We start from the raw sequence: 17,265 nt of genomic DNA, 5'->3' as shown, positions 1-17,265 counted from the left end.
GCGTAGGATACAGTTTTGGGGGTAGTCTTAATTTTTTTTTTCTCATTCTCACATACACCGGAAGTGGTTCTTGCGCCCCACGTTAGGCGTGATGCTTGGGCGAGGGTGGCAGCAGGTGGGGAGCCTCCAGGCTGCAAGCAGCCCAGCCACCTGGGCGGGGGGCGGTTGATGCCACGGACCTATCTTGCGTTCCCTCTCCAGGTTCTTCATGAAGAAATTGAGCTCCCAGGTTCTACTGTGAAGCTTCGCTACCTGAGCTCCAGGACCGCAGGCTACAAGTCGCTGCTGAAGATCACCATGACCCAGTCCACGGTGCCCCTGAACCTCATCAAGGTTCATCTGATGGTGGCCGTAGAGGGGCACCTCTTCCAGAAGTCGTTCCAAGCCTCTCCCAACCTGGCCTACACCTTCATCTGGGACAAGACGGATGCCTACGGCCAAAGGGTATACGGACTCTCGGATGCTGTTGGTATGTTTCGGTTTCAGTCCCTTCTTGGTTCTTGGATTTAATCAAGCATTAAGTCAGCTGGTGTTTATGGAGTTCCTAGCATATGCCAAGCACTAGTCTAGTAGATAGGGACGGAGTGGTCCATGAGGTAGGTAGAGTCCTCTTCCGCGGACCTTCTGTTCTAGTGGAGGATCGAGATAATACAGACTGGACAAGAAAATACCAAGCAGTGGTAAGTGCTAATACGAAAATAAAATCAAGTGATACGTACTGGGGAGGCGGGGCACCTGTGAGCGAGCGTTCCGGGGAGGCTCCTCAGCTGGTGACGTTTAAACAGAGGCTTGAAGGAAAAGGGGCCATGTGAAAGTCAGGCAGAGGGCATCCTTTTCCTGGCAGAGAGAGAGAAGAGCGAGGTGTTTCTTGAAGGACAAAGGTAGGCTGGCATGGCTGGAATGCAGCGGACAGGGGAACTATTTGAGATCGGGGAGAGCGCCTGCAGGTGGCACGGAGCGCCCCGTGAGAACCAGGGACTGCAGCGCAGCGTGGGTCGGAAAGGACGTGCCGTGTGTCAGGCTTTGCCTCCGAGGGAGGCACGTGACTCCCGGCTTGTGGACCACCCCTGTAAGAGGAGGGTCCTGCGGCTGCCAGTCTGGGCAGACTTGTGAACTGTGTGGAGTGGTATCGCCCTACCCAGTATAGTCTCCTGCTTGCAGAAAGCTGCCTGGGATTAATTAAAATCCAGAATCCTGTATTTTCTTAACCAATAAGCTTGTGGTTCTCGAGAACTGTAATAAGCTCCCAGAATAAGAAACCAGCCAGCTCAGACATGGTCACTGTAATCGGCAGCCAGCGTTTATCAGCACTCCCTTGGTGGAGAGCACTGTGCTAAATCCTCTGTCTTGGGTAAGCTCTCAATAACTCTATCAAATAGGCACTCTCGTGACTCCCATTGTGCAGATGGGACAGGGGGAGGGGGTAAGTAAGTTGCCTAAAGTCACACACTTAGCAGGTTACCCGTGCTCTAGAACATGGGGCTCTGCTTCATCAGTGAGTGGAGTTAGTAACTGAAAGATAGCAGTAGGTTACTGGAGTAACTAGTGCCTTCGGTATAAACAGTGGCTAATTTTTAAAATATTATACCAGGCTTTAGTTACTATCAAAATGTTAGCCAACATCAAAAAGTAGGCTAGATATTGTAATGCACCCCCATGTGCTCCAGCTTCTACCATTATCAGCACATCTTGTTGAATCTTGTTTCTTCCAAAACTTTATCCACTCCCCTGCCTCCCATATTTTTTCTGAAGGAAGTCCTAGACATCACCTTATTTCATTCGTAATATACATCAGAATGTATCTCTAAAAAAAACACTTTAAAAGCATAACAGCATCATTGTCACAACAAAGAAAACACAATGATTTCTTATTATGAAATAGCCAGTCATGGTTCAATATTTCGGTTGCCTTTTGATTATCACAAAATAGTAGTACTTTATTTGTTTGAATCAGAATTCAAATAAGTTCCACCTTTTACAGTGGGTTGATTCCTATTTTTTGTTGTTGTTGTTATTATATATGTTTTAGGTACACAGCATTTTTTTAAGTATTTTTATTGAAGTATAGTCAGTTTACAATATTGTGTCCATTGCTGGTATACAGCACAGTGCTTCAGTCATACAGGAACATTCATATATTCATTTTCATATTCTTTTAAACCATAAGTTACTACCAGATATTGAATATAGCTCCCTGTGCTGTACAGTGTAAGCTTGTTGTTTATCGGATTTTGTGAGAATCCTCCTGTATTTCGAAGTGAGAGACACTCTGCCAGAGTTCAGTGGGTGTTCTGTGTGGTTCAGTGGGTTTGTAGACGTAATTCTTGGTGTATTTGTGGGAGAGGGCGAGCTGTGAGTCCCTCTACTCCTCCATCCTGGCTCCTTCTGGTACACAGCATTGTAATTCAACGTCTGTATACGCTGCAAAGTAATCACCTCCTCAAGTCTGGTTACCATCCATCACGATACAGTTGACCCCCTTCACCTATTCTGGCCACCCTTCAACCTTCCCCTCTGGTAACCACTGGTCTGATCTCTATCTCTGAGTTTATTGATTATTTTCTTTGTTTATTTGTTTTGTTTTTTTTACATTCCACATGAGTGAACACATTCATCTTTCTCTTTTTGACTTATTTCATTTAGCATAATGACCTCAAGGTCCATCCATGCTGTTACAAATGGCAGGATTTCATTCTTTTCATGGCTGAGTAGTATTCCGTTGTCTGCGTATACCACAGTTTCCTTATTCATCCATCAGTGGTCTCTCTGGTTGTTTCCATTGCTTGTTCCTGATCTTAGAGGAAAAGCTTTCAACCTTTTACCATTGAGTATGATGTTAGCTGTGGGCTTGTCCTACGTGGCCTTTACTTTGTTGAGTTGGGTTTTTTCTGTGCCTATATTGTTAAGAGTTTTTTCTATTATGATTATGAATGTAGTTGAATTTTGTCAGATGCTTTTTCTGAATCTCTTGAGAGGGCCGTATCATTTTTTTTCTTTCATTTTGTTGATTGGATGTATCACATTGATTGATTTGTATGTGTCGAACCATTCTTCCATCGAGGGACAAATCCCACTTGATCATGGTGTACGATCATTTTAATATGCTGCTGAATTCATTCTGCTAGTATTTTATTGAGGATTTTTGCATTCGTATTTATCAGGAATACTGGCCTGTGGTTTTCTTTTCTAGTAGTGTCCTTTTCTGGTTTTGTATCAGGGTGATGCTGGCCTTGTAAAATGAGGCTGGGGGAGTGTTCCCTCCTCTTCTGATGTTTTTGAAAGAATCTGAGAAGGATTGGTGTTGATTCTTCCTAAAATGTTTGGGGAAATGTACCAGTGAAGCAGCCTTGTCCTGAGCTTTTCTTCACTGGAAGATTTCTGATAACTGATTCAGTCCCCCTGTGAGCAATGGGTCTGTGCAGACTTTCTGTTTCTTCCTGACGCAGTCTCGGTCAGTTAGATGTCTTTGAGAACTTTTCCATTTCTTCTAGGTTGTTCAGTTTGTTGGCATATAAGTGTTCAGAGGAGCCTCTTACGATCCTTTGTATTTCTGTAGTATAAATTGTGAAGTGTCCTTCTGCAATTATCATTTTGTTGATTTGGGTCCTCTCTCTTTTTCCCTTAGTCTAATTAAGGGTTTGTCACTTTTCTTGATCCTTTCGTAGAACCAACTGTTAGTGTGCTTGGTCTTGTCTGTTATTTTTCCATTTTCATTTATACTGTAATCTTTACTATTTCATTTATTCTGCTAACTTTGGGCTCACTTTGTTCTTTTTCTAGTTCTGTAAGACATAGAATTAGACTGTTTATTTGGGATCTTTCTTGTTCTTAATGTAGGTCCTTATTGCTGTAAACGTCCCTCTTAGAACTCCTTTTGCTACGTGCCAGGAGTTTTAGTATTTGTGTCTCCATTTTAATTTGTCTCTTTTTATTTCCCCTTTAATTTCTTCTTTGATCTGTTGGTTATCCACGAGAGTGTTTTTTAATTTCCATATATTTTTCAAATTTTCCAGTTTCTTGTAATTGATGTCTAGTTTGCTGCACTGTGGTCAGTCAGAGAAGATGCTCCCTATGATGTTTATCTTCTTGAATTTGAGAAGACTTCTTTTGTGCCCTAACATATGGTCTGTGCTAGGAAATATTCCATGTGCACTTGAGAAGAATGTATATTCTACCTTTGTTGGACAGAATGTTCTGTGTACGTTTGTTCGGTCCATTTGTTCTATAGTGTTGTTCAAATCTGCTGTTTCCTTTATGATTTTCTGTCTGTATGATTCATCCATTTTTGAGAGTGGGATGTTAAAGTCCCCAACTTTATCATGCCATCATCTGTTTCTCCTTTTAGCTCCGTTAGCTTGTGCTTTGCGTATTCAGGTGCTCCAATGTTGGGTGCATGAATATTTATAATTGTTTTGTCTTCCTGATGTATTGACCCCTTTGCCATATTATAAAGACCTTCTTTGACTCTTTTTAATATTTTTAGTTTAAAATCTATTTTGTCTGATATAAATATAGCCACCCCTGCTTTTTCTTGGGGGAAGGGGACAGTTACCATTTGCATGAAAGCTTAAAATATCTTTTTCCATCCCTTCATTCTCAATCTGTATGGGTCCTTAAGGTGACTCTCTTATAGGCATCATATCATTGGGTCTTGTTTGTCTGTTTTATTCATGTGGCCATTCCATGTCTTTTGATTGGAGAATTTAATCTATTTATATTTAAATTCATTATTAATAGGTAGGGACTTAGTATTGCCATTTTGTTCTTTGTTTTCTGACTCTTTTGTAGATCTGTTGTTTTTTCTTTTTTGTTTCTTTTTCTTTCTTTCTTTCTTTCTTTCTTTTTTTTTTTTTTGCTGTCTTTTGGTTTCAGTTACTTTGAATTCTTTATTATGTTCTTTTGTATAATTACTACATATTTTTCCCTTGTGGTTACTATGAATCCAAATAAGATCCACTTTGTGTAATTAGTTGATTTCTCTTAAGTTATTTAATGTATGGTTTTCCCTTCCATTTCTTACTCTTTTTTTTTAGGTTTTATGATTTATTTGTTGAAGAAATAACCTAAAACCTTTATTGTTTAGCTGTAGCATTTCCTATAGTCTAGTTTGTTTTCCGATTGCACACCTGTGACTGTTTCACATTTTCCTCTGTTCTGTGTCTCCTATAAATTGATAGTTGAATCTTGAGGCTTTTAGGTTCAGATTTGATTTATTTTGATCTATACAAACTCTTCTTGAGGTATAATTGACATATAACAAATATACAACATAATAATTCGATGTTTGTATATATTGTAAAATGATGACTACAGTAAATCTAGTTAACATCTGTCACAGTGCATAATTACAAAATTTCTTTCTTGTGATGAGAACTCCTAAGATTTACTCTCTTAGAAACTTTCCAATGTACAATATAGTATTATTAACTATAGTCACCATGTGGCACATTACATCCTGTAACATTGATATTTTTAACTGAAAGTTTATACTTTTGGATTCCCTTCACCTGTTTGGTCCACCCCCCCCCCACCCCCTGCCTCTGGCAACCACTAACCTGTTCTCGGTATATGAGCTTGTTTTACATGTTGTTGTTTGGGGTATTTTTGGTTTATTTGTCTTTTATATCCACATATAGGTGAGATTATTCAGTATTTGTCTTTCTTTGTCTGACTTATTTCACTTAGCATAATGCCCTCAATGACCACCCATGTTGTCACCAATGGCAAGATTTTATTATTTTTTATGGCTGAATAATATTCCATTGACTATATACCACATCTTTTTTTAATCCAGTCATCTGTCAGTGGGCACCTTGGTTGTTTCTGTATCTTGGCTATTGTAAGTAATGCTGCAGTGAACACAAGGCTGCCTGTATCTTTTCAGGTTCCTGTTTTTGTTTTCTTCAGGTAGATACCAAGAAGTGGAATTGCTAGGTCATATGGTAGTTTTATTTTCAAGTTTTTGAGAAACCTCCGTGCTGTTTTCCATTGTGGCTGCCCTGATTTACATTCTCACTAATGGTGCACAAGGGTTCCCTTTCTCTACACCCTCACATACACTTGCTGTGTCTTGACTTTTTGATGGTAGCCATTCTAACAGCTGTGAGGTGATACCTCATGATGGGTTTGAGTTGCATTTTCCTGAAGATTAGTGATGCTGAGCATCTCTTCATGTACTGTTGGCTTTCTGTATGTCTTCTTCGGATAGATATCTGTTCGGTTCCTTTGCCCATTTTTTAATTGGGCTCTTTGTTTTTTGGCTTTCAAGCTGTATGAGTTCTCTGTATACTTTGGGCATTAACCCCTTATCAGATACATGATTTGGAAATACTTTTTCCCAGTCAGTAGGTTGCCTTCTCGTTTTGTGCATGGTTTCCTCTGCTGTGCAGAAGCTTTTTAGTTTGATGTAGCCCCACTTGCTGCTTCTTGCTTTTGTTGCTTTTGCTTTGAATGTCAAACTCAAAGAATCACTGCCAAGACCTGTGTCAAGGAGCTTACTGCCTGTGTTTTCCTATAGGAGCTTTATGGTTTCAGGTCTTATGTTTAAGTTTCTAATCCATTTGAGTTAGTTTTTGTGAGTGGTATACGGTGGTCCAGTGCTTGGTTTTTGCACATGGCTGTCCAATTTTCCCAACACCATTTACTGAAGAAAGTGTACTTTCTCCATTGCATATTTCTTAGCTCCTTTGTCGGAAATTAATTGGCTGTGTAAGCTTAGGTTTATTTCTGGGCTCTCGCTGCTGTGCCACTGATTCATGTGTCTGTTTTTATGCCGAAACCATAGTGTTTTGAATACTGTAGCTCTGTAATACAGTTTGAAAATTGGGAATGTGATGCCTCCAGCTTTGTTCTTCTTTCTCAAAATTGCTTTGGCTCTTCAAGGTTTTGTGGTTCCATACAAATTTAAGGAATGTTTGTTCTGTTTCTGTGAAAAATATACCATTGGCATTTTGATAGGGATTGTATTGAATCTTCTTTGGGTAGTATAGACATTTTTACGATGTTAATTCTTCCAATCCATAAGCATGGAGCATCTTTCCATTGATTTTTGTCTCCTCCAGTTTCTTTCATCAGTTTCTTATAGTTTTCAGTCTACTGGTCTTTCTCCTCCTTAGTTAAATTTATTCCTAGGTATTTTATTCTTTGGGGTTTTGTTTGCTTGTTTGTTTTAGGCAGAGCAGCTTGATCGGTGGTGATGTCTTCCTCCATCAGGAGGCACCTAATGTCAGCTTGTCAGTTCTCTTGTGATTTCAGCACACTGACGCTCGTTGCCTGGGTTCATCAGGTCATTAGGGATTGCGAAATAATACTGTAATTCTGTCACTGCTTCTTTATTTACTAGCTGGAATACTTTTATACAGAGATACTGTCTCATTAACTACTTGGTTATCTGAGGCACAGTTCAAATGAGAATGAAAGGACAAATGCCTGATTTTTCCCTTTATTTACTCGTTTCCAACATAGTAAGTTGGCTATCTGATATCCTCTACTGGTAGCAAGCTGGTGTTTTTTAAATACCATTTTCAACTCATAGAATGAAGTACCATTAATATATCCTTTGAAGTTATTATCTTTACTAATGGTCAGATGGTCCCATCATTGGTCAATGAAAGCCTCTTCAAGCTGACTCCCAAATTCTTTTGACATGGCCCTAGCACATTTTGTTTCCTCCTTAGCTATGCGACGTGGTAAAACGGCCTTGTCCATTTCTTGTTCTAGCCATTTCTTCAAGGAGTCCTGATTCCTTTTAATGAGAAATAGTATTTCAAGGCCACAAACCCGACACCAGCAATTCTCTTTGCTGCTGAGTTGGTCATTGTTTCTTGGAATTTTCAGAGAGGCAAGCTAGGAAATACATGGGGATTTTTGTTGGTTTTTTTTTTTTCAAAGATAAGGTGTACCCTTCGTTCGTCTCGACACTCCTTTATCTCAGGATTTAAAAGAAGCGGCAGAGAATCCCCAAAGGTGACACACATAGTTAAGAACTTAATGTAGTAGAAGCAGCAGTAATAACAATGCCTCATATTTCTAAAGCAGCGTTCCAATTAAAAATGTGTGGCATCTCGGCGTCCTGTCTCATCCATCCTTACGACATCGCTGTGAGAAATCGAGGCTTCACCCGCTCTGTTTTACACATGGGGAAAGTGGAGCCCCGCAGAAGTGTGAGCTGGAACAGAAGCGGGACTAACGCCCCTCATCTCCCGCCTCCTCTCCTGTTTGTCCATGTGGTAAAAGCAGGATTTTTTATAGTTTCTGGATTCTGTTCCCCACTGACTTGCCACAGAATTGGCAGGCTGTGTGCCGTGCCTGCCTCACTTGGAATCCTCTAGAATCCTGCATGAATGTACAAAGTGCCTTAACTCACACGAGCGGTTGCCTCCAGAATCTCCTCATAAATGAGCCACTAAGCTTCGGTAGGTCTTTTCTTCTAGTGAGTGAAAATAAATGACGCAAAATACAGCGAAGGCGTGCCGTGAACAGCAGGCTGAGGGAAACCGGCCCCCGTCCATCTCTAAAGGAGCCTTGTGTTCGGTCTTTAAATGATTCATCACTTCCCTCCCCATCACTGGGGTCACTTTTGAAAGCCAGCTGTTCATTGGAAAGGTCTTTCCATCCCCGCAGAGTATGGCTGGGTAAAGTTTCAAGGTTGAGTTCAGCTTGAAATTTGAATTTAATATTGTATGGAATCCCAAGGACAAAAGCAATCAGCCCGCCTCCTTGAGTGAGTTTTTTGAACTGAATCTGTGTCACCGCGAGCACACGTTTCTCGCTCCTGCTGGAGGTCCTCTGGAGCGATCAGGCAAGCCGTCTTGTCCCCCCGCGCTGCACCCCACTCCTTTTTATCTTTCAGTGTCTGTCGGGTTTGAATATGAGACCTGCCCCAGCCTAATCCTGTGGGAGAAACGGACGGCCCTCCTTCAGGGATTTGAGCTGGACCCTTCCAACCTCGGTGGCTGGTCCCTGGACAAACACCACATCCTCAATGTTAAGAGCGGTACGTGCGCCCTTCTCCTTTCTCAAATACAGCCTCGTCTCTCCTCTGGAACCTTCTCTCCAGCCTTGACATTTCAGGGATACCCCTCTCCCCTTCCGGTGGCTATTTCTCATCAAATGCCCAAAATACTCAGGGTTTTTTTCCACCTTCTCCTTTTAAATGTCAAAGAATGTTGAGCTGGTTTTTCCCAGACCCTCCACCTTAACATTTGTCGAGATACTTGAAGAACTGTTATTGTGCCCAATACCATGGCCTTGGGGTTTACCCACCCTATCATCGTCAGGAAATGGGGGAGCTCCCCACAGGCTGAAGTTTCCAACTGTTTCTCTTCTCTTTGTCACTTCCCCTCACCCTTGGTGAGCCAATAGATGTGACCCCCACCCAGAGGGCTGCAATAACCACCCCCGTTTACTGCCGCCCCCCCCCCCAGGAATCCTGCACAAGGGCACCGGGGAGAACCAGTTCCTGACCCAGCAGCCCGCCATCATCACCAGCATCATGGGCAACGGCCGCCGGCGGAGCATCTCCTGCCCCAGCTGCAACGGCCTTGCCGAGGGCAACAAGCTGCTGGCCCCCGTCGCTCTGGCCGTGGGAGTCGACGGGAGCCTCTTCGTCGGGGACTTCAACTACATCCGGCGCATCTTTCCCTCTCGGAACGTCACCAGCATCCTGGAGCTACGGTAAGTGGCCACACAGAAACCCTTCTTCTGCTCTGTTGCTCCCGTTGCTCCCAAACTCCCCCGGGTAGATGGTGGCTGCATTGGGAGGTCCTCCAGAGGATATGTGTGTTCTGTGTGGCAGGCTGAGGTTTGACACCTAGGCCTGGAATCAAACAAGCACTTGGGGGAAATGCTTTGTGTGTCTGTAAAACACAGGTGGGACCTGTTTTATGAAACCTCCACATGCGAATGTGATGTATACCGAACAGGGAAAGAACTACTGTTTTAAGCAGATGGTCCATTCAGTGGTTTCTAAAGTGGCACTTCTTAAAAATACGGATTCCTGGAGCCCAGCCCCAGAGGGACTGATGGAGTAAATCTAGAAAAGAGCCAAGGCATCTCTGGTCTTTGCCGAGCTCTACGGAAGATTCTGACGCACATCCAAGTTGGAGAACCACTCATGCTCATTTATTAATTCAAATACTTACATCAACTACCTTTGCTGGGCTGGCTGGCTGTAAATTGTCTGGATCTTGGCACACTCATTAGGCTGTGACTTAGGATTACTGCGCAGGCCTTGCTAGGTGACTTCTGGCTGCCCCTGGTAGATCGCTCCTGGCTTTTATTTGCTGCTGAGTCTGAAGTCCAGGTCTCTGTGCTGGACAGGAGCTCTTGGAAACTCTCTTTTCAGGAAAGTTGATTCCAGACCCTCAAGCCTAGAGAGGGATCAATAAGCAAAGGGGAGAGATGTGGTTTATAAATAAGGGAGAAAATTCAGATTCATTCAACAAATCCTTGGTGGAGATATACTATGTGCCAGGGACTGTCTGGTGAGGGCAAAGAGAAAAACAAAAACAAACAAGCCAAAAGAACCACATGGGAGCCAGAAAAGCCCCAGTTGTTGTGTTTGTGGTCTGGTAGGGAATTTCAGGCTAAATCATGTGGACAAATTTAAAAAACAATTTTTTTTCAAGTAGCATTAATGCAGTAAGGAAAATTGAACAGGGTGAGAAACAGGGACTCTGGTTCAGGGAGGAGGGATAAGGAAGGGACATAAATAAAGTTGTCAAAAAAAAAAAAAACCACCTTGCTGAATAGGTAACGTTTGAGGTGGGACCAGAGTGATGAGATTAGCCATGTGACGATCTGGGGAAAGCTGTCCCAGGCAGAGAAAAGGATTAGCAAACAGCCTGGTTACTTAAGGGATGGATAGAAGTCCAATGTGGCTGGAGGGCAGAGAGCTCAGGGCAGAGTGTCTCAGAGGAAGTCAGAGAGGTGGGTAGGGGACCGAAACTTCAGGGTCGTAAGGACCGTGTTGACACGTGGAAGTCATACTCTTACTGCGATGCCCAGCCACTGGAGGTTGAAATAGGAAGGGGGATGGAGCTGACATGATCTGATTGGGGTTTTTAAAAATGATTCTGAGCACTGCGTGGAGAACGGTCTGTAGGTATGCAAGAATAGAGGCTGGAAACCCCATAGGGTGGCTGGGGCAATTGCCCAGGATTTGGATGATGGTGACGTGGACTAGGGTGGTAGAAGGGGAGATGGGGATGTTTCAGTTGGGGTATATTTTTGAGGTAAATCTGATAGAAATTGTCAATAGGATTTTTTTTTAATAGGTGGGAGGGGTGGTACCAAGAGAGAAAAGAATCAGAGGTGATGCTGGGATTTTTGTCATGAGCCGCTGAGTGGATGGTGGCGCTTTCTGAAGCAGCCTCGGCTGCCAGGTGAAGGACTTAGAAGAAATCCCAGGGTACACCTGCATTTTGTGTCTGCGAGGTCCCTTCGGGGAGAGAGATCAGGGCTCTGACCACCAGCAGGCGCCACTGAGTGTTCTGGGGAGCTGAGACTGTGCCAGGCACGGGGAGGGGTCAAAAGAGGGGAGAAAACCCAGCTCCACTCCAGGATGGCGGCAGCCTCAGTGACCGAGTGGGCGTTTACTGCGCATAAGGGTGAACCCGGCCTGTGCTGGGCTCCAAGGGTCCAGCTGGGGATGAGACCCAGGCTCAGAGAGTGCCACTCGAGGGTGAGAGACGGACACCCAGGCAGGGGGAAAGGCAGTTCACGCCGAGCGCCCTGGAAGAGCCAACAAGCCACAGCAGGGAAACATGGAGGGGAAGGCCATGAGGAGGAGTAAGAGGATGTGTTAACGAAAAGATGGAGAGAGGAGGGAGGCAAAACGGAAGAGGCTGGATCATCTTCAAGCTGTGAAATTGACACCAGACAAGCCACTTTCCTAGCGCTCCCCAGCGAGGTCCCCGTCCCAAGGTGCCTACTTCCTTTTTCACGCTGGTAGAGCATCTTCTTCGTAGGCATCCTGTGGGCAAGGGGAGGCATGAGAGGAGGCAGGGAAGCGGATGGAGGGAGCACTGTGCTGTCCGTTTGTTAATCTTCCACTTGACCTTTGCTTCTTTGTCACTGCTCTTCCAGCTCAGAGCCACATGGCACTTGTCTGCTACATCCTCACCTCCAAACCTTGACTCATGCTGCTGGCTCTACTTAAAATACCTTCTCTACCTCATCTCTCTCATCAGGTCCACCTTTCAGGCTGCATTGGAAGGCCTTCTTCCATGAAGTCCAGTCTCCCTAGCAGAAGTAATTCTCACCCTCCCCTGGACCACTTAACTCTGATTTTCCGTAAAGGTGACAAGACCCTTGACTGCCTTGTTTTTCAGCCATTTCTGCCAAATCTTTAGGGCCCCAGTGTGTGAACTTCTGTAGAGCAGGCACGTGTGACATCTTCGCCCCAGAGCAGTGCCTGGCTCACAGGACGAGCTCAAGACATGTTGCTTGAGTAGAAGGGACACAGACCAGGGGCCTCCCTTGTGTTGGAACTTGTCCGTGATTCCGTGTCTCCGTGTAGGGGCCACAGCATCAGTGATACAAACCCACTCCCAGCAAGTCACACCACGGCCACGTGTGCCACTGAGGACAGCTGGCGGGAGCGTAACTATCAATGTCCCTCGACAGCTGTGTGATCTTTTCCCCTCTTTGTAAACTGCCTTTGGACTAGCTCTCCCTTTCATCAGCCAGGTATCCAGACGATTAGAAGTTAAGCTCTAACAAGAACACTGGTTTGATTCTTCTTTTCTTCCCACTACGTACCTGAAAACAAAGAGCTGTCAATCGCTCTCTTCAAAACAGTAACCAGCAAAGGGAGGGGGGTTGGGGCGGGGCGGGGAAGACACCTGTCGTGCTTCTGTCTTTTCTCCGTTGTGAGTTGGCAGCTGGATGATGGTTCAATTTCGGGAGTTGATGCCCATCCCTGCCTCTCTTACCCACCCAGAGCTGAGCCTCTGAATCTGAATTTTACTTAAATGTGCCCATGGTTCTTTCCCTCTCCTCCTCCCTTGCTTCCTCCTTTGCCGATCGCAGACACGTAGGGGCAGAGTTCTGCTCGCATGCAATACTTCTGATGCTGCAGGATGCCTTCTTCCCAGGTTATCGCCTGGCTGTGCCGATTCCACTGGCATTCACGACACTTTCAGTGCCTGGTACTCCACCTCCAGGAGCCCATTTCCCTTCTTATAACTGTCACCCTCTTCAGGTGGTCCTCAGAGAACCCAAGCTCTGTGGAGTAGATCTTTCAGTCACATCATAGGGTCAGATTCTACTGGAGAAAAATCTTTCCTTTCTCCCAGGTTGAAAACATCTCAGGAACTGAACCCCAATATAAGGTAGTAAATGATAACAGATGGGACAGTATCTCTCTGCCTTTTCAGAACTTGGTCCCTTGCAATAAACATAAGAATCTCCCACCTTCCTGAATGTTTGAGATTCTACATTTTTCTCTCATTTTCCAAATACAAAGTTGTATTATGATATTAACTCTGCTTGTCTGCAACTGGAACACCTCCCCATGCTGGCTCTGATGGTGCTGTCGGGGTGGGTCAGTGGCATCGTGCATCAGGGAGGATGTTTAGGGAAGGGAATTGCCTGGCTCAGGAGTGTGAGTGCTGGAGAGGGAGGAGGCACAAGAAAGTTGGCAGCCCAGGAAGGCAGGCAGGGGCAGCAGACACTGGAACTAAGTGTCCCCCAAGAAAAGCTTTGCCTGTGAGTTCAGCTGGGACAGACCCTGCCTGGTGCTGGCGTAGGATGTTACAGAGGAATATATGGTCCCGGTTAGAGAGGAAGTGCTTTCTCTCTGTGGTCATGGTACAAGCAGGGTGGTTAGGAAATAAAACATAACACAGCCCCTCCCTGCCCAGATTAACAGTAACAACAATATTCCCATGAAATTTTGGATAGTTCTTGGCACCATTTTCAAAGCTCTTGGACCAAAGACAGATCTAGGTTTCCTGGAGCCTGAACCTTATGCAACTTTGGAATGAAACTGAATAGTATTTAGGACGAGAAGACCAAAACAAATTGCAAATTTGGGAAGCGGATGGTCACTGCAAACATCACAAAATCTAGACAAATAACCTAAAATTTGTTATTTACTAACTACTTTTGCACCGCCACGATATAGGACGCCTACTTTGAGCATTCCACGTCCTGTGGTGATGCCAGGTGAATCAGCACACCAAGACAGGAATGCTCCTGAAAACCACTCCTGTACCAGAATGGCTAGCGTCATCTACAAGATGGTACAAGGACTGTGGAGGGGCCACATCCCCCTAAAAGTAAACTAAATGTATCCCAGCTCACTTCTCTTTAGTTACAATTAAACCACACAAACAAAAAATATGGCCACTCCAACTCCACCCTATTCTGCGGCACAGAGAGAGCTGGAACAGAAGGAGACAGCGGTGTGGTCCTGAGCGGACCGTGAGGGGCTGGAGCTCTTCCAAGGCAGGGTCTGCCAGCACTCAAGGAAGCAACTTCACTCCTTCCTTCTCTCAAGAACCCATTTCTCCAGCCCTCACTCTCTCAGGGCCCTCTCCTAAGAACCAGTTCTAAGTCACGTCCGCAATGACTGACTCGCTTAAGTTCACAATGAAGCGAGGGAGCCAAGCACACACACATAAATCACAAGACAGCCTGCTGAGTGCTTCCCAAGATACGCAGGGAATGCGCGGAGAGACCCTGAAGTCTTCGCAGGGGAGTCACTGAGAGTCTCAATTCTGGAGTCTGAGGCACCACTGTTTCCTCGAAGGGTGTACCTGAAGGGATGGTGTTACTGGGGCCATGACACAGCGCCTGGGCCAGCCCCCTGTAAGTAGGTCCCCCGTGCTCATCTGCGTAGACTGACGCGCTGGCGCTGTTACTTGGGTTTGTCGCCCGCTAAGCACCCGCTCTGCTCATGGCCCTGGGACAGCAGTGACCTCAGCCTTTCTCCAAAGCTCACATCCACAGGATCGTTCGGACTCAGCCCACTCAGTGGCTCGGTGCCCCTGCTCTGCTCCTTCCCCCAACATCGATGTTATATTAATCAACTCAAAGCTGATGTTCTTAGGGAAGAAGTAGGTCAGGTCTGCAGACGCAACTCCCAGCCAGTCTTTTCACAAAATCTTGACTTAAAGAAAGTGGAATTGATATCACAATAAGTAAGAGCCATATATGACTACCACTGGTGCAGATAACATTTCACTTTCATTAAGCAGTATAAAACAGACGCGAGAATTCCCGGCTGCCGCCCTGAGACACCGGGCTTTGCGGAACGAATCTTAAATTGCACTATGCCAGTCAGAGCTCAAGAGTTATCAGCATCATTTAATTAACTTTTTTTTTTTTTTTGCAAAAAACTAACACGTTGGAATAAAATATAAAAATGTAATCCCTGTGCAAACCCACCACTAATGATGGCCCCCGGCAGAGGCCTGAGCTTCACCCAAGCAGGAGGCAGGGCTTTAAACTCTCTTTGTTCCTTCCCTGAAGCCGCCTCCCTCAGCTAGAAGGGAAAGAGGGGTCAGGGCTTCCTTCCAGGTTGGCCTGGAGGCCTCAGGACTGGGGGACAGTTCTCTGTTTGAGGCCAAAGCATCTCTCCTCCCCTCCCTCATGTTGTTAACTTCCAGCCACTCTCTTGTTGAAACAGGTTATTTCTGTTCTTAAAAGAAAATTTAAAAAGCAGCAAAACTTTCACTAGTTTTCCAGAAAAAGAATGGTAACTGGAGTCTTGGGCTCCATTGACGAGAGGATGAAATCACCTGCAGGTTGCATTCACGGGCGTTATCGATAAGGAAGAACGCGTCCTTGGGGTCCTACATGTGCGAGTGACATGGGAGAGGGAGGCTGGCACGGAGCAGGGACAGGAAATGGTGGCGACTCAGGGTTCAGAGTGTTTGGCAAATGCAGGTGGCTGTGGGCAGGGGCTCTTTCGTGCGTGGTATGGAGTCTGTAAGGTGCCAATGGGAAGTATGTGGCACAGGTGTCACCCAGCTCCCCCCAACTCCCAGGGCAGGTGTCACAGATGAGTCACAGCACGCTTTACAGCTGAGCTTCAGTTTGGCTTTAGAATCCCTCCCCTCCCGCCCTCCCAGCAGCCATGCCTTCATTAGCCCGTTTCACCTCTTGCCACCTTGTGTCACACGAAGCCACATTGCTGGTCACAGAATTCAAGCGTTCTTGTCTAGATTTTCCGACGGCAGGGAGGAGTCCAAAATCAGAGGAACTTCCTCAATAATTGAGCCAGGAGCTGTCAGCTAGCACAGGGGGAAAACAAAAGAAAGAGGCCGCCCCTTTTTTGGGTTCCTTTATACGAGAAACGAAAATGTTGTTTGCTTGATCAATTCTTCAGCTAACTGTTTGTTCTTTTTCCTTCTGTTTTCTTTCTATAAAGAAATAAAGAGTTTAAACATAGGTAAGATGAAGAACTCTTTCCCATATAATTTGATATGGTTCGTTTGCCTCCTTGTGTTTGCCTTTTGTTTTGTGTTTCCTCGTGTAATGTTGTATATTTTTATGTACCAAATATAGTAACTTTTTTACGTGCTAATTGTCTGTTGTGGATATGATAAGCTTTAGCAATTATGAAAGGCAGTCAAAAAGGGAACCAAATAAGCTGACAGTAATTAGAATTTCCGGAAGATGCAAGTGTAAGATAATGAACCCTCGGCAAACTTTTATCCCGACTGCTCAGTGCGGTCCATAATTGGGCTAAACAGTTGAGGCAAACTTCTGGCTTTTGTAAATGCTGGACTGGGTTCACAAAAGCTTTAATGAACTGGAAACGGGTCAAAAACTCATTTTCAACTCATTAATGACTTTTTTGTTTTCCCCTGGATATATGGTCACTTAGAAAAAACCAAGTTAATTGCCAATCTGTTGGTCAGAATGATTCCAGTAGTCAGCTGCATTGGGAATTTTCATGGAATTAAATCACTTTTAAGTAGTATGAAGGGTGTGGACCCAGTACTTTTTGTCTAAATAGCCTTTGTCATTCGGTTGCCCCAAGGTTATCATTAAAACCGTCCTGGTACAATTCACACCCACAGGGTACCACATATGCATATGTGCATGCTGCTCTGGGAAGCCTCCCATTACTGAGTTAGGGAAACTCCAGGTTGCCCCAGGTTGCACTAAAACGGAAGAAAGATGACCTTATTTTATTTGGAAGAGGAGGAAAAAACAAAACCATGTATTTTAATGCTCGAGGGAATGCTTCTCTCCACTCCTTGAAATGAAATGTTGGCAGAGGCTTCCACAGATGTTAGGTCGAAATTACAC

General features: G+C 44.8%; 1 protein-coding gene across 7 annotated transcripts in view; it reads left to right on the top strand.

Annotated features, from left to right (window-relative positions):
* The window catches only part of TENM2 (teneurin transmembrane protein 2), a 462,232-nt gene that overhangs the window by 394,863 nt on the left and 50,104 nt on the right, over positions 1 to 17,265 (top strand). For all 7 annotated transcript variants that reach the window (XM_072947258.1, XM_072947260.1, XM_072947265.1 and 4 more), the window contains 3 exons: positions 202 to 469; positions 8,852 to 8,995; positions 9,426 to 9,675. In XM_072947258.1, the coding sequence (XP_072803359.1) occupies positions 202 to 469; positions 8,852 to 8,995; positions 9,426 to 9,675 (662 nt within the window). The remainder of the gene's footprint in view (positions 1 to 201; positions 470 to 8,851; positions 8,996 to 9,425; positions 9,676 to 17,265) is intronic.

The sequence above is a fragment of the Vicugna pacos genome, chromosome 22 (genome assembly GCF_048564905.1).
Source record: "Vicugna pacos chromosome 22, VicPac4, whole genome shotgun sequence".
NCBI lineage: Eukaryota > Metazoa > Chordata > Mammalia > Artiodactyla > Camelidae > Vicugna > Vicugna pacos.
Note: the sequence above shows the minus strand (reverse complement) of the source record. Positions and strands in the feature narration are given on the sequence as shown.